General features: G+C 49.5%; 9 protein-coding genes across 9 annotated transcripts; 7 read left to right on the forward strand and 2 right to left on the reverse strand.

Annotated features, from left to right (window-relative positions):
- Positions 1-4: 4 nt before the first annotated feature.
- On the forward strand, positions 5-1,850 carry N7515_010268 (amino acid permease; the record flags this gene model as incomplete). Its single annotated transcript, XM_056671011.1, has 5 exons — positions 5-324; positions 396-597; positions 651-692; positions 747-895; positions 953-1,850. 5 exons carry the CDS (start codon positions 5-7, stop codon positions 1,848-1,850), a joined length of 1,611 nt encoding a protein of 536 aa, XP_056517384.1.
- A 573-nt stretch (positions 1,851-2,423) lies between these two features.
- On the forward strand, positions 2,424-2,821 carry N7515_010269 (uncharacterized protein; the record flags this gene model as incomplete). The annotated part of the gene is given in 2 exon segments (XM_056671012.1): positions 2,424-2,548; positions 2,566-2,821. The coding sequence occupies 2 exon segments, from the start codon at positions 2,424-2,426 to the stop codon at positions 2,819-2,821; spliced, it is 381 nt and encodes a 126-aa protein (XP_056517385.1).
- A 4,927-nt stretch (positions 2,822-7,748) lies between these two features.
- N7515_010270 (uncharacterized protein) lies at positions 7,749-9,392 on the forward strand (the record flags this gene model as incomplete). The annotated part of the gene is made up of 1 exon (XM_056671013.1): positions 7,749-9,392. The coding sequence occupies one exon, from the start codon at positions 7,749-7,751 to the stop codon at positions 9,390-9,392; it is 1,644 nt and encodes a 547-aa protein (XP_056517386.1).
- A 564-nt stretch (positions 9,393-9,956) lies between these two features.
- Positions 9,957-10,582, forward strand: N7515_010271 (uncharacterized protein; the record flags this gene model as incomplete). Its single annotated transcript, XM_056671014.1, has 2 exons — positions 9,957-10,092; positions 10,149-10,582. Coding segments are annotated over 2 exons (570 nt in total), but the record flags the coding sequence as incomplete, so codon positions are not given.
- A 1,467-nt stretch (positions 10,583-12,049) lies between these two features.
- On the forward strand, positions 12,050-13,814 carry N7515_010272 (putative MFS maltose transporter; the record flags this gene model as incomplete). Its single annotated transcript, XM_056671015.1, has 4 exons — positions 12,050-12,262; positions 12,312-12,790; positions 12,846-13,183; positions 13,234-13,814. 4 exons carry the CDS (start codon positions 12,050-12,052, stop codon positions 13,812-13,814), a joined length of 1,611 nt encoding a protein of 536 aa, XP_056517388.1.
- Positions 13,815-14,486: 672 nt separating this feature from the next.
- On the forward strand, positions 14,487-14,813 carry N7515_010273 (uncharacterized protein; the record flags this gene model as incomplete). Its single annotated transcript, XM_056671016.1, has 1 exon — positions 14,487-14,813. One exon carries the CDS (start codon positions 14,487-14,489, stop codon positions 14,811-14,813), a length of 327 nt encoding a protein of 108 aa, XP_056517389.1.
- Positions 14,814-14,859: 46 nt separating this feature from the next.
- N7515_010274 (uncharacterized protein) lies at positions 14,860-15,418 on the reverse strand (the record flags this gene model as incomplete). Its single annotated transcript, XM_056671017.1, has 2 exons — positions 14,860-15,294; positions 15,353-15,418. 2 exons carry the CDS (start codon positions 15,416-15,418, stop codon positions 14,860-14,862), a joined length of 501 nt encoding a protein of 166 aa, XP_056517390.1.
- Positions 15,419-16,925: 1,507 nt separating this feature from the next.
- N7515_010275 (uncharacterized protein) lies at positions 16,926-18,190 on the forward strand (the record flags this gene model as incomplete). The annotated part of the gene is made up of 5 exons (XM_056671018.1): positions 16,926-17,123; positions 17,197-17,295; positions 17,321-17,588; positions 17,644-17,753; positions 17,804-18,190. Coding segments are annotated over 5 exons (1,062 nt in total), but the record flags the coding sequence as incomplete, so codon positions are not given.
- Positions 18,191-18,536: 346 nt separating this feature from the next.
- On the reverse strand, positions 18,537-20,215 carry N7515_010276 (uncharacterized protein; the record flags this gene model as incomplete). Its single annotated transcript, XM_056671019.1, has 2 exons — positions 18,537-19,363; positions 19,432-20,215. 2 exons carry the CDS (start codon positions 20,213-20,215, stop codon positions 18,537-18,539), a joined length of 1,611 nt encoding a protein of 536 aa, XP_056517392.1.
- Positions 20,216-20,829: the final 614 nt, after the last annotated feature.

The raw sequence follows: 20,829 nt of genomic DNA on the forward strand, positions 1-20,829 counted from the left end.
CATCATGGCTGACATTGAGAAACAATCGGCGACAGAGCCCTCCAAGGGCCCAGCCACGAGGGAAGATCTCATGACAAACCCCTTTGTCAATGCAGACAAGCTAGCTCGCCGCCTGTCCGGGAGACAGGTGCAGATGATTGCTATTGGCGGTACCATTGGTACTGGTCTGTTCCTCGGAACTGGCTCGTCACTCTCTCAGGGCGGACCTGCTTCGATGCTGATTGCATATGCGATCGTCGGTGCTATTGTCTTTATCACGATGCTGTGTCTCGGTGAGATGGCAGCGTTCATGCCTGTTGCTGGATCTTTCTGTACTTATGCTGGGTGGGTATCCTTTTTTATGTGTCCTGGAAACTCCTGATTTCATATATGGACTAAGGCTAACTTGTTCTTAGTCGCTTCGTGGATGATGCGCTTGGGTTCGCATTGACCTGGAACTACTGGTTTAATGATGCAGTCTCCACTGCTTCGGATATAATTGCATTGCAGCTCTTATTGAAGTATTGGACAGATAATTTCCCGGGTTGGGCGATTAGTTTGATCTTCTTGGTTGTTGTCCTTGCTTTGAACGTTATGTCTGTGAGAGTTTATGGCGAGGTATGCATAGAAAGACTCTGCATCGTTGCGCCTGAGCTAACTGTTTCTTTTAGATTGAATATTGGTTGAGTCTGCTGAAAGTGGTCACCATCATTGTGAGTTCTGTTTCTCACTGGTCACGCGCAACCGTAAGCTTATTCGTTTCCTAGATCTTCATCATTCTTGGTATCGCCGTGAACTGCGGCGGTAATACAGACCATGAATATATCGGCGGCAAAAACTGGCACATAGGCGATGCACCCTTCGTGGGTGGCATTGGCGGCTTCGCATCAGTGTTTGTCACGGCTTCATTCGCATAGTACGTATTCTCTATTCCACCATCGCGAAGTGAAACCCCACTCTAACTGCAAAATAGCGGCGGCACCGAATCCATCGCCATCACCGCCGGTGAAACCAAAAGTCCAGCCAAGACAATGCCTAAAGTCGTTCGCAACGTCTTCTGGCGTATCGTTTTGTTCTACCTTCTCTCAATCCTCATGATTGGTCTAAACGTCCCATACAACTACCCCGGCCTCTCCGACGGGGACACAAGAACCAGCCCTTTCACCATCGTCTTCCAGCAAGCCGGCTCCGCAGTAGCCGGCAGCTTCATCAACGCCGTCATTATGACCTCCGTCATCTCAGCCGCGAACCATGCCCTCTTCGCCGGATCCCGGCTGCTATTTACCCTTGCTGTGGATGGGTATGCGCCCAAATTCTTCGGCAACCTCAACCGATACCGCGTTCCGTGGATTGCTGTCCTTGCCACGTCCGTTATCAGCGGCCTCTGTTTCGGTGCCAGCTATATCGGAGCTGGAAAGCTGTGGTCTTGGCTGCAAAATATCGTCGGCGTCTCCAATCAGCTCTCGTGGATCTGTATCTGTCTTGCTTCGCTGCGGTTTCGAGCGGCCATCAAATCCCAAGGTATCGAGCATCTGCTTCCGTTCAAGAATTGGACTTATCCGTATGGTCCGATGTGTGCTGTTGGACTCAATGCCTTTCTGGTACTGGTCCAGGGATGGAAGTGCTTCAGTCCGCATTTCAAAGGGGTTGACTTTGTCTCGTATTATATTGAGATCCCTATCATGATCATCATGTTCTTGGCTTGGAAGTTGATCAAGAGGACTAGCTTTGTCAGGAAGTCCGGAATGGATTTGATCACCGATCGGTATGATCCTTCTCAGGAGGATGGGGCCGGTGGTGGTCTGGTTACGGAGAGGGCGACAGGGTTTTGGGCCAGAACTCAACAGTTCGGGCAGTGGTTGTTCTTCTGATTTTTGTTATCCTTTTGATACCACCCGCGCGATACCTATCCTGCTTTTGCCTGGTTGCCTGTTCTTGTACATATATTTTCCTAATTCATCTGTCATCTGATATCACAACCCTGGAAGTTGATAAGGCGATCTCGTTGGGGCCTCGGGATTGTCCAATATAGAAAGGTTACACCGTATACTGTGGTACCACGTAGCCGGCTCGTATGTCATTGTCGTCGACACAGTTATTGCGGAGCGTTAGCGGAGCAATATAGGGAAATAGCATTATAGCAGGGTCGCGGGTCACGTGATGGGGTTCTAGGTCTGGAAATCACAAAGTGTAGTGTTAGCGCGGTGTAGAACGGCAGAATCACATCCTGAGAATTCATCTTTCCATTCTTTACCTACACTCATCGAATTCATATTTCCTTGCCTTTCCTATAAGATGGAATTTGTCTAAGCTTACCACCTGGTTGTTTTGAAATTGACTGTAGTCTGTACGCCCGACCGAGTCCAGCCGATCCGGGGGGGACGGTTTTCTGACTTGGTACTACAGTATTTCGACTCTTATAAGATCCAACCCCCTGGCGTGAAATGGTCTCGCAAGCTCAGATCGTCGATCGCACGGCGAGCGTGCAGGACCGGATGGGACATGGAGCCACCTTACGGAAACGGAGCTACGACAACTCCACCGACGCTTCGGCTTCGGACATCCATCGGTGCGACGGCTGACCAGAATCCTACAACGCGCCGGGCACGAGGTAGACTCGAAGTATATCAAGTACCTCACGAAGTTTTGCCATCATTGCCAGATGAAAGGCAAATCACCCTCTCGCTTCAAGTTTACCTTGAAGGACGACTACGAGTTTAATTACTCGGTCATCATTGACGTTTTCTACCTCGAAGGAAAGCCTGTCGATCCAACAAGCATGAAGAGTGTCCCAAGCGTGGCGTGCGGCCATGTCTTTGAGGAACCTGGCAGCACCGAATGATGTGGCAGCATCGATGACCTGTAGGACAGGCTTTCCTTCGTAGTCGTCCTTCAAGGTAAACTTGAAGCGCCCTGGTGATTTGCCTTTCATCTGGCAATGATGGGAATTTCACGTCCACAGAATTCAGGCAGCTTGCATCGTCGATGTCCATCTAGGTCAAGGAGGCCCTGTGGAAGCTCACAACAGCGTGGGAAAAGTGGAACGACACCACGCACCGCTGCGCCGTGCATACGAAATTCTTCCCCGCATCGTGGACGATGTAATCCGGTGGTCCTTGATAGGCGTCGATCCATCCTCCCGCCTTTCAACATCACATCCTAAGAATTTATCTTTCCATTCTTTACCTACACTCATCGGATTCATATTTCCTTGCCTTTCCCATAAGAATTCGTCTATGCTCTTGACTAGGCCGGGTTCGTTTCCAGGCGGTGACTTTTTTTATAGTTTACCACCTGACTGCTTGATGTTGATAACACTCTGCACCCCGGCGTCTTCTTCGCGATGCGTGATGCGGATAGCCTTCGGGGACTACCTGGGCATGTGCCGCATGTCCAGCGCGAGAGGCAGACGACCCCGCTTACACCGTCTACCAGCCGAGTGTCTCGAACTCTGCCCTTCCGGCCTTCGGGGCGTCGTCCCCCGCACCCAGCAACGCCCGATCGAGTCCAGCCGATCCGGGGGAGACGGCCTGCCACTCGCACCCCTTCGCCGTCCTCAGGTTCCTCATCTCCGGAGGAGTCATCCTCGGCCCGTGTCGGCGTGTCCGTAGACGGTAGAAGCCAATTTGATCAAGTTCAGTCTGAGCCTTTGTTTAAGATTAAAATACGTAATCTGAATTACCTACGGACTAGTTAAGTAAGACTGGCGTTTGAAAAATTTGGATAAAGCTAACGCTTAGCAATTGAGGCTGGGGGTCCGGGGGGCGCTAAAGCCCCCTGGTATTTATGCACAGAATTCAGAATTCAGAAAAAAAATGAACTCCGATAGGGGGAATCGAACCCCCGGCTGCCGTGTGAGAGACGGCGATGTTAGCCACTACACCATATCGGAAGGTGACAGCGAATTACTATCTTAGGTTTAGTGTTGACCCCATAGGTTTAGCGCCCTTTGTCCTTTCCTCTGGATGTTGGTTTTACACTGCAATATTGCTTGTATGCGAAACGTCGAAGACTACGGCGATTACTGGGCAGAGGGCCTACTCTCGTGGAGGCTCCTGCTCGGTGTAATATGTGTAGTGTTCGTTGTTGTTATTCCTAAGAATGCCAGCGTCGTGGGATATCCCTTAGACGCGTGAACGAATGCTAGATCACATGACTCCTCCCCTGCTTGCTTGTTGCACCAGTTCCAACACTGGACCACAACATAAGATGTCGCGTAATCTAGCCTCCTCTTCATAACCTCACACCATGGTAGCTTCTCGATTATCAACTCGGTCAGCCCCCTTCTTTGTTTCAACAAAGCCTTTATCGTCAACCACTGTTCTGCCTTCAAAGCTTCACGTTCTGTATCTAAGTCGACATTCCTTTTCTCAGATGGCTACCACTTCGCATGAACCACTTCCGTTGGGGACATTGCTTAAGAGTGATTCCGGACAGATATACAAGATCGAAGAAATCCTCATTGATCGCAGAAAGCCCCTACTATGCGTATATCGTGCGCGGTAAGTGCTAATATCTAGCTCGCCCCCCCCCCCCACACCCTTTGGTATCGCTGCTAACTCATGTGGATGACGGAAAGTGAAAACGACAATAAGCTCAACTTTATTGCAAAGAACATGATATCAGGGGAGTTTGAGTATCAATTGAATTTGCAGAAAAAACTGGCATCCTCTCACAATATACGAACGGTAATCGATACTATTCGGGACCTTGATTTGTTTATCTACCCCTATCTTATGGGAGATTTACTTCGTCTTGGAGGCCACAGATCGCTGGATCGTGAATCAAGGATTCACATCCTCCGAACAGCTTTATAAGGGCTAGCTTATATGCATAGCCAAGGAGTCCTTCATAATGGAAAGTGGACACCTTTCAATACTAAGTCCCTGATAATACTAACTTCTCTATAGACATTAAACCTAACAATATCTTGGTTGACTATGATGAGAGTACAGAGGGCCAAATTATCATCAAAAATGTTCAAATATCAGATCTCGAGGACACAGTCCTTGTTCCCCCAGGCAAATGGCTAACAGGTCCCCTCTGTGGCAATGCTATGTGGAGGAGCCCTGAAAGCTGGAGTCGATCTCGTCAAAATCAAGCCTCTAATATATTTTCTTTCGGGATTGTTGTATGTCTTATTCTTATCGATTCTTACTAAAATATCTAATACTATCTTTAGAGATATATGTTATGCTCAATGAGATGGTATTTCGCGTAAGCGATTCCCAACTTACAGCGGTGGACTCTTGGCGCTACATTCTCCCAAGACATGTATCATTTTTTGGCGACGAACAAGGTCTCAATGGCCTCCTGGAGCATATCGGAAAAGACAATCCTTTTTATGAGCGCTTCATGTCCATTGCTAGCAATACCCCAAGACAACCTTTCGGTTCTCGGGAGTCTGTGGATCAAGATCTTAGGGATTTGTTGTGCAAAATGACGAGCTTGGACCCCATGAAAAGGATTACTGCAACGCAGGCACTTCAGCACCGTTGGTTCATGTCAAGTTCGGAACTCTCGCGGTGCAACCAGGAGCAAGCGCGCTTGAATGGTGTTCGAGATTTCTAGTTTCGAATGCTCCTATATTATGTTCGTTGTAGCTTTGGAAAGATGCCTATTGCGAAAAGAATCACCTCAGGCTCTTTGCGAAACCAAATATAAACCTTTGAATGCAAGCAGATTTCCCAGGTTTCTGTCAACATAGTTCGTTCTAACTGCGAAGCCTCCACACGCCTTCGCTTCCAGATAACGTGAAGGATCTTAGCGCTGAGGAAAAGACATAAGCTCTTGTGAAATATAGAATGGATGAAATTAATCTCTATCATACCGCTGCAACTGGCATACACAATGACAAGCTTTACAAGAGCCTTGAAAATGCGTCAATATCTGAAACCGGTTACCCCTGGGACGCAGGTCCCATCAAGCTGCGTGCGGCTTTGATTGCATCATTGGTCATGAGTTTTGGAATGCCATTATGTAGTTCACATTCATGTCCAGTGCCTTTTCCACAAGAGGAACGGGGGGAACGTATCCGAAGCTTTCTTTCCACGCCCAGAGAAGATTCCGGCATCCACTTGGAGGATGGCACTACACCTGAAGATTTTGAGAGAGCATTACGTAGGACTTTCGAAAATCGGCTGAACATGGTGCGTCAGTGTGAGGAACAAGAACGAGAGGTAAGTTGGCGAAATTGGCCTTTCAAAGACGACGAGGATCATTCTACTTGCCCACCTCTAAATCATTTAAATTTGGTGTTCGAACGTCTAGGCTTCATTGATATCATTTTCCAGCAGATTACGTGTTTTTATAGAGCTTAGGCGAGAATGATTATTACCTTGCATGGAGAAAGGGTAGTACTATCTGTATGAGCGGACCTTTCTGAACGATCTCTCTATTGGCCGCGCTGTGAAACTTTGGTTGCTGACGGCTCGGCGGTCTTGTGGGCGCAAACGCTTTGGGCCCCAATTTCACCAACATGATCGATTGGATCTGGACCAAAAAATAGAGCTTCGTTATTCGCTGCTAACTTGGGTGTTTGCTCAGGAACAGGGGTCTGACAGGGTTCCCCTCCCAGACCACAGCTGAGGTGCAGGAGTATAAAGCCTTGAACAATCCTCGGCGTTTTTCAATCTTTGTTGTCAAGTTCTTGCACCCATCTGAAAGTTCTTTAGTTAAAGCATATAGATCAAATAAACAACGGTATAATACTTCTGAAAGTTAAAATGGATTCCCTTCAACCGCTCCTTCGTCGATGAGACTTTGTTAGTCTTGACTGCTGGATCCGGCTGGCGGACAAATGCATTCCAGTCTCTAACCCGCTTTGGTCGCTTTGGGGAGCGCATTTCGATGGCGGTGGGCTTGAAGGGGAGGGGAAAGCTTGATTGAGATATAGGTAGAGGGGAGTGTACGATACTTAACCACTGCGAGCCAAAATGATGATAGTCATTTCCAGTGAAAGTCTAAGCAATCACCCATGATGAAGCCGCCGGGCTTGTAATAGATATGCAGCAAGATCGGGATAATCATGCGCTAAACCCAGTTGGATATATGGCACTAGTCCTAATGAGATCTATGAAAACGCCTATACGGAATCACCACGATTATCTCCCACAACACCACGCACAACCGTGGTCTTTCCGCTGTCCCCCTGGATTACACCATATCGGACGGTCATAATTTCTCTCGTATATTATGCCTTTTGGACTAATACCCACTGTTCGGGTTTAGCGTTTCTTAGGTTTCCCTCCACGCCGCCGTCACGGCGCCGTGCGTGGTTCTATAAAGTCAGTCCCCTTCCTGGAATACTCCCCCGGAACCACTGTGGCCCGGGGAAGGGTGCCTACGGCCCTACTCCGCGGGACCGCGAGAATAATACGCATGTCCAGCAATACTGCAGGTCCCGTTATACGATGGGAGCCCGGTGCAGGCCCTGCTAACCCACTGGGGGCCCGGGGGGCCTGGGGGCCTGACGCCGGTGGGCCCGACAACTTTTACTTTGGGGGAGTGGCGGCATGGGTTCGACTCCCTGTTTGCGGCGCTGGTGGCAGCACAACCTAACTACATACCGATTCCCTCCATAACTAGCCCCTTCAACTTCAGCCTTTCGCAGCTAGCTACAGCTCTAGCAGATTGGTCATGTGACCGACGTGCAACATTTTCTCTGGTTTCCCCCTTGCCCCCTCTGACGAACCAGTCGTCCATATCCCCAAGAACATCCATATTCCTTGAATTAAATACCATTAAACGGTTTCCGTGAATCCGTACTGATGAGTACCACTTCAAACTCAGACAACGAGGACCGGAACGAGAATGACATGATTCGCTTCCGTCGCAAGCAAGAAACCCAACTTCTCCGCGCCATACGCAAAAACAACATCGAAAAGGTCACCACACTCCTCACAAATGGAGTTTCCCCCGATGGCTTGTCAAAAAGACCGCCATTGAAACTCGCTGTCCAGCTAGGCAGGATCGAAATCATGAAACTCCTCTTCCAGCATAACGTCCAATCGCCAGCTCTGCTCGGACCTGATGAGGGGGATGATGACGAGTTGCTCACCGCAGCCTACAAGGGGAATTTGAAGGTTCTGAAGATGCTAATAGAGTACCGAAACCAACGTGGCTACAGGGGTCATGCAGCTAGTTATGATGATGACGAGCCAATCCATTGTGCCGCCGCTGGGGAGCACGTAGAATGTGTACAGTTGTTAGTCGAGACGGGTGCGAAGATTGATGCGGAAAATGCGAGCTGGATGACGCCGTTGCATTGTGCTGCTGGTCAGGTCAATGGGGTGGCTATGGTGAGGTTTTTGGTGGCGTCGGGGGCAGATGTTAACGCTCTGACTGAGATGGGTGAGACGGCCATATTCATCGCTGCTTCGAAGGGAAATGCTGCCGTCGTTAAAGAGCTATTGAGATCGTCGCCTGATTTGAGTCTACGAGATCATTATGGAGAAACGGTTCTACATGTGGCTGCGTACCATAGTCCTTTACAAACTGTCCAGATGCTGGTCGAGGCCGGTGCTGACATCCACACCCGGTCTACCAAAGAGGCCTCAGCTTCCGGTCCGCATCAGATGCTCATAGAGGCCCAGCCAGAAAATCTCGCCCGGCCCGAGGAGAAGAAAATCTCTCTTCTCCATCTAGCAGCTGAAGCAGGCAGAATCGACACATTCATCTGGGTGCTAGAGAACAGCACTCTCACCCTTAACGATGTTGATGCCCATAACTGCACCCCATTACACTATGCTACGCGCAGCAATCGATCCGAGATGGTCAAGTTCCTCCTAGAGCACGGGGCAAACATATCCGCGTCAATACCAGGAAACCATACACCCCTCCACCTTGCAGCTGCCTATTACTACCCCGAATGGCCCCTACCCACCGACAACGGACAAGACGATCCCAGTATAGTCTCCCAGCTCATCCACGCCGGCGCCGACGTCAGCGCCCCAGCAGACGCCCGGGTTCTGCATTGTATGTGGCCGTACCGAGAGCATATCCGCGAAGATCTGTACAACATCTCAGAGGAAGACTCTGGCCGATCTGGCATCGTCTACCCGCTCCACTGCGCCGTATACAGTGGTGCCATCCAAAAGGTAAAAGCCGTTTTAGCAGCAGGGGCGGATATCCACGCCCGAACCACTGAGGGAAAGACCGCACTGCATCTGGCTGCGGGGAAGTTCTTCCGGAACATGATCCGCCTCTTGATCCAGAACGGGGCGGATCCTGGACTAACGGATAACGGGGGGTACACTATGGTTCGTGACCTGGCATTGGCGGGACGTTGTGAGCCGGGGAGTGCCAGGGAATTTCTGTTTGCTGAGAATCTATACGAGTCTTCGATGGAAGTGGAGTTGGATGTTCCTGATGATAGCCCGGTGTGGTTTAACAATGACGACTGGGCTGAATAATGTGATCGATACTCATCCTCCTAGTGAAGATGAGCCCATCCGTAACCATGTAGAGTTAAACTTGAGACTTCGTGATAAGTACGGGTCCCCACTACAATATGCAGCAAGATCGGGACAACCATGCGCTAAACCCAGTTGGACATATAGCGCTAGTCCTAATTAGATCTATGAAAACGCCTACTCTAAAACCTGGATATGTCGATACATGCATTCACCGATATCTGGCTTTGACCGATGTTTTTGGGCCTGGAATTTGGTTTTCCCATATAAATAACGATGAATCCTGTGACGGTGGACAGGAACAAGTCATGTGAGCCAGTGGGCAAGCAGGAAGGGAAGGAGCAGGGATCGCGGGGAAGAGTCTATTTGATTGTTTACCTCCTGTTCTTCTTCTTCTTCTTTCTTTCTCCCAGACTTGTTACTTTGTATGCAGTACAGCATCGGATCGATCTCCTTCTTGTTTTCTTTTCCCTTTTTTTGCTTTTGACAGTAACAAATCCTAGCTACATCGATATATCGCCCCTGTCAACATTCTTCCCCTGCTAAGTCGTTATATCCTGAGTCCATCCGGCCAATAAGAATGCCGAGAAGTATCACCGGACTGGCTACACTGAAATCATATTCCCTAAGGTTGAGAAAACGTTGGATATGTTCATTCAAGGAATGCATGATGACCACGATGAGGTTGAAGAAACTCATAGTGAGTGTCTTTTAGTTCGTGCGATAGGTGGTTCTCAGCTGCTCAACTCAATATAGAGGCTTTTATCGAGAAGGGCATCCATCTTGGACTCCGCCTGGAATTTGCGATATTTTGTGAACTACACAAGGATGATCCCCGGGCTATTGAAAACCCCTATCTATTCGAGAAAGACTGGTTTTGGATGGGCCCAGAAAGCATCCTGATTGATACCCTAATCTCATTTTGGAGGGGAGTCGAGAAATGCATGGTGTCGAAACTATCATATGATGGAAAGGCATTCACGTGTGATGGAACATGGGTAGTCCGTGAAGGAGAAACTATGGATCAAGCAAAAGCGAGGGTGAACAACCGAGAGCGTGAGAGGCTAAGGGAGCAAGCGGAAAAGGAATACAAAGCAGAAAGGGAGCGGGAGAAAGAAGGGTTGGAGAAATTGTGCGAGGAGGATGGAAGGATGCCATATGGGCAGAACAAGACAGGCAGGAGATGCTGAAGCTATAAAGCGTAGGCAAATTGGAACCGACAAGTTTGAGACAGAAATAGTTACTAAAACTTACTATGAACCTACTGTAAGGATCGCATGGTTTCTATTGGATACTAGCTGGGCAGTAACATGGATATTTCACTACCGAGCCGCCACCACTACCGAGCCACCCCAACATAACCTAGCAATTTTAAATTATCTCAACCAAAGCTTCCAGGATCTGGTACCGTGGTACGCTTTTACTTGAATACTTCTGCTTCTTATTAATAGCGCGTAATTTCTTATTTTCTTTGGCGAGTAAATAGCTCCCCACTGTGGGGAATGTCATATACAATCTTATGTTTTGAATGAGCTAGGTTATGTGGGTATTCGGGTGTTACCTTATCGTTGTTAACAAGTGGCCGCACTGGGGGGCCGCCGGCTTCTAAAGTGGGGATCTCTTTCTTACTTTGCTCTTTGGCCCGACCTTGCTAGCAATAGTCTTGGTTACCACGGCTAGAGAGGAAGACATCTATTGAGGCCACAAGTCTCTGACGTATACACCATGTTTTCGGAAGACATTGGATCTCGTGTAGAAGTGAGTTGGTTTCGAAGCCTCGGAGATTATGCTGCACTCTACCTCCGTGGCCAAACGCCAAATCCTTTCCTCGATTGGAGGAAACCCAGGATCCGGGGTCATGGCGCGGGGTAGTGGCCGTCCGGGGTAGAACTCGCCGAGCCCATAGCGCGCGGATGAGATGACACCGAGACGTGTCCGACTCTGGGATTCGTCAGGTTCTTAAAAGATAATTATTTATTGGATCAAGCATCATGAACATCAAAATTCATGTTCGGAGGCCAGCGTTCAAAGACATTCTGAATGGCTTTGCTAAACATTCGTGGTACTCGATACCCCGAGTCAAGCACTAGCGCTTATCCTCTTCCAGCTCCTCGATTAAAATATACTCGCTCATTATGATAGGCTCGCCGCTCGACAGAGCTGAACCACTAGGGAATCACAGAAAAAACTAGCATGACTCGCAGTCTCGCACTAACTGAACAAGGATCCTGGACTCTCTCCTACAATCCAAAGCAGGAAATTCTCCGGCGAATGGAACGCCACATCTAGACGCAAACCACCACATCTAGTCACGAAATTGCCGCTTCAGCCTGAATCAGCCTGTTCAGGATACCCCGCAAAGGAACCATAACATTCCCTGTCGACTAGTATCTATCGGGACTAGTACCTGTCAGATTACTTCGCTCGACAAGATCCCACCAGAATCAAGTGACAATGCTACCCTAGTGCCCGGGAAAAATGACCCCCATGATTGGGAGATGTTGGGTTCAGGAGGTCAAGGTCCGGACCAAGCTTCACTCACTTGAGCTAAGATCGGCACCATCACGAGCGTGTCGTCGCAGGTATATAAAGATCTGAAACCCCCAGTCGTCCCTGCCCTCTCTTTCATTCACCCGTTTCTCTTAGAAATTGTCGACATGGATAGCGGCACCACAGAGAAGCAGACCTCAGCGTCGGAGGTCGAGGCGCAGCCCACCTCCATGGGTGGACCTATTCACGATGAGAAGGTCGACTACGACAGAGCGGGCGCCATTGAGGCCGAGGCGACCGAACATAATATGACTGTGCTCCAGGCTGTCAAGGCCTATCCCGCCGCCAGCTGGTGGGCATTCGTGATGTCATGCACCATTGTAAGCTCTTGTCCACGATAGGCAGATCATTTCTCTAACGTTGCGATAGATCATGGAGTCATACTGTGTTTTCTTAATGGGACAGTTCATAGCGACACCGAAATTTGCCGAAGACTTCGGTGTATACACCGCAAAAACAGATGAGTGGATTATCGAAGCTCAATGGCAGTCAGCATTCCAGTGTAGCGGGCCAATCGGTGCCTTCATCGGTGTATTCGTCGCAGGTCCCATTACCAGTTGGATTGGATATCGATGGGCAACCATTGGCGGTCTCATGTTCTTGAACGCCTTCATCTTCATCTTCTATTTTGGCAACAGCCAGGGGATGTTTTTTGCGTCCCAGATTCTGGAAGGCATCCCGTGGGGCATTTTTATCGCTAATGCACCCGCCTACTGTGCCGAAATTGTACCAATGAGATTGAGAGCTCCAGCGACGCAGATGTTGCAGATGTTCTGGGCAATTGGGTCGATTATAGTCGGCGGTATCACTTACCACTACCAATCCAAGAATGACTCGTCAGCGTACAGGTTCGTCCACTTCCATAGGTGCCATCGAGGAGCACTGTACTAACAGTCAATTCAGAGTTCCCATTGCACTCCAGTGGATGTTTCCTACTCCCCTCGCTATCCTACTCTTCATTGCGCCTGAATCGCCCTGGTGGCTCGTACGAAAGGGCCGGCTGGCTGAGGCAGAGAAGGCTATCAAACGCCTTGGACGCGCAAGTGCTACTGATAATCCCGCTGATGCAGTCGCAATGATGCGTCGCACGATTGAACTCGAGAAGACTGAGAAGAAGCCCAGTCTGGTTGAACTGTGGAAAGGTACCGATCTCTACCGCACATTGATCGTGTGCGGTGTGTACGCATCTCAGAATCTAACGGGCAATCTAATTGCCAACCAAGCGGTTTACTTTTTCAAACGTGAGTCGAGCCATTTCCTGCAACCTCATAGCAGACTAACACCAGCTCAGAGGCCGGCATGGCATCCAATACTGCATTTGCACTTGGTCTCATCACTTCTGCCCTCCAGTGGATCATGGTCATGCTCTCTTGGATCCTCACCACATACCTTGGCCGACGCACCATCTATGTCTATGGTCAATTGATCAACTGTACATTTTTGGTCGCGCTCGGTATTGCGGCTTCGGTTGGCGCCAGTACGGCGGCTAGCAATGCGCAGGCATCACTTGGCTTGATTGTATCCGTGCTGTTCTGCCTGGGACCCGCCCCTGCCTCATGGGTCATCATCGGCGAGACATCTTCCGTTCGCCTCAGACCACTGACAACCGGTGTTGGACGAGGTGCCTACTATGTGGTTAATATTCCTTGCATCTTCCTTTCCAGCTACATGCTCAACACTGATAAGTGGGACCTGGGCGGCAAGAGCGGCTACATCTGGGCTGGTACCGCCTTTATCTGCACCGCCATGTCTTGGTACTGGATCCCAGAGATGAAGAATAGATCCTTCCGTGAGATCGACATTCTGTTCCGGCGTCGTGTCCAGGCTCGGAAATGGAAGCGGACGGTCGTCGATATCCACGATGATGAGTAGATGGAAATTGCTGTTGGGAGAAGCCTGTGTGGTACTGCTTGTGTAGCAATAGGTGGTAGAGTTGAGTTCGTTCGTTACTAAATAGTGACAGATAATTATATTAACAATTCCCTAATTATTTTCAAGATAAGTTGAAGATGAGGATCATGGCGTAAAGTACTGCTTCCTCTACTCTTGTCTGCTACAGTACCAGGCTGGCTTTTCATATATCTGATTAAAGAGGCTAATACCACGTGATCCTGACAGAGCAGGGTAGCTGAGTCTGGTTTATGTATAGTTCCTCTAACCATCTTGTCGTCGACGACCCTCGGACCCATTGATTGGCAAGTCGATCGATCTCCACGATTCTTGGCCGCTCGGCGCTCGCCCGCTCCAGTTCGGCTCAATATCCAGTTCTCCACCCGCCCGAGCGGATCGGCCCCGCCCTTCCGGGTGAATTAACTTCTAGCTAACTACTACATAATCCAAGAGTAGTTACGCAATTACACTACAATATGGGGACGGAATAGGGGATTCACCAGGTCACCAGAAGACCCCTCGGGCATCTCAATAAACTTTACCATCCATTTTCCCGCACTGCACGCATTCTCTCTGATCCATTTCGAGGCCCGCATCACCAAACTCAGGTCATACATCAAACATCAACCTCACCGATCCGATCTCCGCACCGCCATGTCGGTGCCGAGTCCCAACGCCCGTCTCTTTGACCAAAAACGTAGGGCTTTCATCGACCGTTGCAACGACGTCGCCCTCTTCATCATGGGCAACGCAGACTTGACCATCTCTCAGCTCGCCAGCTTCATTGTGGAGCTCCGGGTCCATGTCACCGTCCTCTGGCTCGCCGGCAATGTGTTCCTCCGCGACTGCTACCCCGATGACCTGACACACTTCCCAACCTGGTTCATGGCAAACGTGATGTCTCGCCTAGGACGACTCCCCATGACCGAGTTGGCCTGGGGATGCTTCTACACCACCCGCGTCCTGGGCTGGCTGCCTTAGGTAGCGATATATCTAGGTCGACGATCGCCTCGATATTGCTGCTAAACTAACCGAGCGGTGTGGGCGACGCTGGAGCTTGGTCGAAAAATCCCAGATATTCGCTCCCCCTGCAGTGGATCCAACCAAGTCGGACGATGAGGATGACGACGCTCCTGAATCTGATGATGGCGGTCTTCAGGGACTCCAACTTCCTCATTTTAACCCCAGCGTCGCCCACACCGGTTAATTCCAGCAGCAATAGCAAAGCGATTGTCGATCTAGATATATCACTAACCTGCAGCCAGCCCAAGACGCGGTTGGTGTAGAAGCATCCCCAGGCCAACTCGGTCATGGGAAATTGCCCTGGGAGGGGGAGGACGTTGGGCATGAACCCGGCTGGGAAGTGTGTGAGGTCGCAGGGGTAGCAGTCGCGGAGGAGCCCATTTCCGGCGAGCCAGAGGACGGTGACATGGATCTGGAGCTCTACGATGAAGTCGGCGAGCTGGAAGACAGTCAAGGTTGCTCAAATCCCGATGCATAAAATGCGCGGGGAACCATACTGGGTGACTCCACCTGAGACAGCAATTAGGACCTCCAAGCGTGGCTTGAAATATCTCTTTGCGCATTCAGAATATGCGGCTAGCTACAGATATATGTGCTGACCGGGTTGGCATAGGGCCGCATAGCGTTTGGACCAAGGCACGTTGCCTGCTAGCATTGACTAGAATGCATAAAGCTGCAAAGCAGTTGGTCAGTGCAAAGTTTGATAAGCGGCATTCAAAAAGATCATGCAGTCATAAAGCTGCGAGGCAGCAAGGCAGCAAGCCTGTGAGATGGAGTGCAGTAGGTAGGGCTTGGATGACCGGGCTGGACTTACGTTGATCCGAAGTATGTACCTCACGAAAGCATAAGGAAGTCTAACGGCATCGCCGCATCGCATCCGGTTTCATCAGTGGGAATTTTACACGGACAGGGCCTGGACCTTGCAGTGTCAAAGATCAAGAATCGAAAGTGCGAAGAGTTGAAGATGAGAAGAGTTGCAGGTGGGAAGTTCAAATGGACTGTCTCAGCAGCAGCTATTTAAGTCAACATACTGCCCAGAGCGGTTGGCGGGCCGGAATTACCTTAGTCCGGGGGTCCCGGTCATTAAACTCGGGCCGAGCGCCCCCGGATCATTATCCCGCACCGGTATCTACCCACTCCAATGAGAGGGCGGTGGACTCACTAGACATCACTGAGGAAGCCCTGGTTGCGATGCTACGGTGATACCCATCCCTACTGCACACATCAGTTTGGCCGGGGCTTGCAGTTACCGAAGAGGCCTGAGCTCACTGCTTGTCGACGTAGTGTGGCGTCGCTGATGATCTACGAACGTAAGACAACACGACAACGACGTCAACGAGGACGACAACTACAGTGCCCAGACTAAACTTCAGTTACAAGGTGAGTCGGTGACAAGTTCAATGACTCGGAGCAAGCACAAGATGTGATTGGTTACCGCACCGATATTCCTACCAGATCCTAGCTTCGTTTCGGAACCACCGCTTGGGCCAGGCTTCATCATGAGTCGATAGGGCTTGCATTGACCCAAGTATACACCACAACGCATGAAGCACGTCAGGCTGCCACCCACGAGCAGTATTTCCGGGTTCACCAGGAGCTGGGACTGCGTACCTTCGATGGGTCCAACGAATTTCCAATGTAAGATAAGATGGCGACCAAAACGCCTATGGGGACGCCAGCCCTCCTAGGTTAGGCAGCCGAGGGAAGCCTCTTAACATAAGCGTTAACTAGCTTTGACCACATAATAGGTCGCCCACAGAGACTTGATAAACCGAAATTATCTCCGTATCATCTAGAGACATACCATAAAGCGACTCGATATCTCACTCAGTCATATGATATCTGTGATAGGAAGCTGCTTGAAATTCACAATTCAATTAAGTTTCTACAAAATATGGAACTACTAAGCCTAATTAGGACATGGTCACCTAGTTATTCAGGTGTTGTGACTGACTATTTAGCTTCCAACTTACCTACGCAGCTTCCCAGAATACTTCTCCTCATAAACCTCTTCTCCTCACATCTTTTCCTGTCAAACCCTCATCATTTCCCATTCACCTATCCTCCAAGCCAAACTACCATGCCGACAAGATTCGACATCAGACAAAAGGTATTCAACCTCATTTTCAAGGCTCAGCGGCGCAGCGCGATGAACTTGAGCAGGTGTTGACCATGACACAGGATTTCCTTGATGGCCGCCTGACACAAAACGAACTTCGAGAAAGTTTTTACTCACGAACGAAAACCCAGGAGCTGCCACCCGACCGAGTCTGATGGTTCGGCGTTGTCTGTTTTCTCATCGACTGCCGACTCAAGTCCGCGGGCGGTTTTTTCCGCACAGCCCTTCGAATCAGAATCGGAGTTCACCGTCTTTGTGCTGAAGCAGCTCGGAACGTGGTACCGCAAAGAGAGCAACTACATGGAATATCACTTCATTGAGGTACCCATTCCATGGGGACATTCAGTGTTCACTGCGATCGGCAATACCTTCAAAGCACGACATCGTCACCTCCCGCCAGCCTAACGCCGACCAAAAGATTCGCATACAGACAGAAGGCCACTGGGTGTTTGCACCAGTTGAGTACAGGAAGAAGCAATTTATCCTGGTCGGCAAACCAGAGTATGCAGTCTGGTATGGTGATGTCAATGATACAGCAGTAAACGTTGTTATTGTCCGAGCAAAGTCTCCACTTTCTGCCAGCGAAGGAATTCCCCAATGCCTTGCCTACATGTGTCAGTACCTCGTGATATAATGGATCTCGCTATCTATATTCTAACGGTTTTGAAGCCATGGTCCACCAACATAGACGACGGGAGAAGAAAAAGAATTGTACAGTGTACGGCGTGTCGGCGGACGCGCAAATCTTCCTCTTCCTCAAAATTGACGAAAAGTCAAGGGTTAGTTTACTATTATCCTAGCTAACCGCCTTCTTCTAATTCTCGAATAGTGGTCCATGACTGGCCTTGATGCTTTTACTGGCAACTTTGACCGTGTTCTTGGCATGCTTGTCTATCTTCTGCAGAAGGCGAGGGAGGCGTCACCCACACACTCAAAGGAGTCCTCCGCCCAGTCACACGTCAAGGGATTCGGGGATTCCAAGTGTTTGATCAAGTCATGGATCCAAGACAAAGCTCTCCGCTTTCGGTTGCGGCGAACAGCCCAACCACGTCGACAAGTCCCACAGATTCAATACCTTCGATTTAGTCCATCCCATCCTGAGCATTCTCAAATTCGACCACCTCCTCAGGATTATACAGGGGTACGTAACTGGACTACTTGTTGCCTCGCTCTTGGTCTTGCTTCTCGGATATTTTTGAAACTTGCCTGGGGATAGCTATCGAATGACAATGAAATCAAACAATGACGTGCGCAGTAAGGTTCTTACTAGTAGTTACCGCGATGCCACCTTCGAGAGATGATAGGTCAACGGTTGTTCATGGAAACCTACAATAGCCTAAGTTATATCATAATATTGATACCGTAATAACTCGGTTAAGGACTCGTACAAGTACCGAGTCGAATACATGCCTATTTCTGCTCTGGCTTGTCTCTCAATGTCCTACCTCAAGATGTACTGCGTATTTTCGCAATGGGTTTTGGCAGCTGGCGCCTACCAACTGTTGTGATATAGGATCACATGATTGAGGCCTTAGTGACCAGACATCCCTCTAGGTAGAAGACTACTCGTAGAACCTGAGCAGGCGTCCTGTCTGCTCCAAACTAAAAATATCTGTGACATCAGTCATTGGGTATTCACCAGTGTGCTCCAAAGCAACTTCACACCAAGTATCCTCGACCTCCTCGCTTGGTCCAAACTTCTCGAAGCCCTCCTCATTGCCCCAGGTCGCTGTCGCCATTTCCTTCCCGTCGAGATTCTGTCGAGTATACTGAAACAGGTGTTGATAGTTCACACGCTGGCGGTGCGAAAAGCCCAATTCCATGGATTCTAGTTTAGGCATGTGAAGGGCGGCCTTGCCAGCCGATATATAATATTGATTGAACAACTCGTCCACGAATTCGGTTCGGAATAGTCTGCGATCGCGGTCCTCTTCAGGAACCAAGTCCCATGGACCCGACATGTCATGGTAGGTGTCAAAATGATATTCATCAGCCTGGCGACGGGCCTCGGCGTCGACGTCAAGATGAGATATATGAGATGAATCAGAATCGGACTCCCAGAGGCCGTTGAACTGTTCAAACATCCATTTCCCACATGGCGTGACGGGTACGGAATCCAATTCCACAGACCGTAGATGTGGCCAAAAGGGAGGTTCGGGATTGTCATCATTCAACGGCCAGAAAAGTTCTTTTCCCAAGACACAATCACTCAGCGACATCCCTGCCAATTGTTGGGAAAATTCTCGTAAACGCGTGCTTAGAGGATCCGGGGTTCCCTCTGCCGTTAAAACCGCTGGAGGATATGTTTCATCTTGTGGGGTTGAATGGGTGAACCCAAGGGTCAACTGGCGTATAGAAAGAGGCAAAAACTGAATAGAGTCCGCAAATTCTATATGAATTATTAGTATATATCCGCTTATTATTCGAGCATCATGCTGGAATCCGTATGTGACATACCATTCCGTCGACGTTCTCTTAATTGGGGATCCCATTTGCAATTATCATCCAAGATGAGGCACAGATCGTGTAATCGAGGCAACTTCGCTGCGATGAAACAACTGGAGGCTGGCTCAACTTTCCTAAGACCCTTCGCCGCCAATATTTCGAGATCGATGATGACAGGTACAGCTCGGCATTGAACATTGACGGCTTCCTCGTTGAATTGGAGATACGATCTTTGATGTCGCATGTCCCAGACGTCATGAGTTAGGAGTGTTTCTGCCCACGGTGACAGCCGGCGCAGCTGTCTTACCTCGCGTTCCTGGGCGCTAAGATTGCGGGGGGAATACGCCTTAATCGAAAGACTTATGCCCATTTCGGTGTCCGGCGGCTCCGGCCATTCGGATAGAACATTGAATAGTGACTGAATCGAAGTGGTAAAGATTTTGCTGTTTCGCTGAATCTCTTCTTCATTTTCGAACTTTCTGCGAGCCTCAAAATCATACGACTCCAGCTCCACGATGAAGTGAATTGTCCTTATATAACTTCTTCTTTGGCTCCATGACTGGTCCCATGGAAATTGTTTGAACTCTGCTAGTCGCTTGTTGCTGTCGATTTTGATGCTTGAAAAGGTTTCCCTCTCGATAGCTGCCTGCCAGGCGCGGTTGATAGTGGCATATGGGACCAAATTGGGTTTCTGAGTGGGATATGGGGCCCCGTCAGGGGTCATGTCGGCGATCTCCTGGGCAATAATGAACTCCAACACCATGGAAATCAACTCCGGTGGTAGTGGAAAGCCCATGACTTCAAGATGTTGAAAGGCTAATGATGCAAGAAAATTCCATGTGGCTGATGTCCAGCGAAGAGGATAAGCCAAGACTCAAAACCCTTGGGTTCACCAGGACTCAGGAATCGCGGGTGGAGTTGGAAGAAATAAGCTCCAGGTATAGAGTGATATCTCCATGGACCATGACGCTTCTGCCTCTTAGTCTTCTGGTTCTCGATCGAAGAAATTAGAAAATTTGATCATTGAAGTGGACTGTGGGGAAGACTCCAAGCTCGGAGACCACGCTCATCCTATGCAGCACCTCGTCTTTCGCGAGGTGTGATACTGTGTTCATCCTTGTCACCCTGGCCAACACTACAAGGCAAATGCCTCCTATAATTCGTGGAAACCTTCACTTACGATCTGAGTTGGATGGCAACACGTTCGACCCTGTCTGTGAGCTTAAAGAGAGTGAAATGATATTTGACACGGGCGCCCACCGCACTATTATCGCCGAAGAATTTACCTATCCCTGCTGCAAGACAATCAAGGTCGAACGTCATTGCCACTGGCTACAGAAACTTCCCAAAAGATGTTAGCGATACTGTTAATTGATATTAGACAAACTCCCTGCCTGATTTAAAAGCGAG

The sequence above is a fragment of the Penicillium bovifimosum genome (assembly GCF_028826915.1).
Source record: "Penicillium bovifimosum strain IBT 22155 chromosome Unknown utg000008l_segment0_segment0, whole genome shotgun sequence".
Taxonomy (NCBI): Eukaryota; Fungi; Ascomycota; class Eurotiomycetes; order Eurotiales; family Aspergillaceae; genus Penicillium; species Penicillium bovifimosum.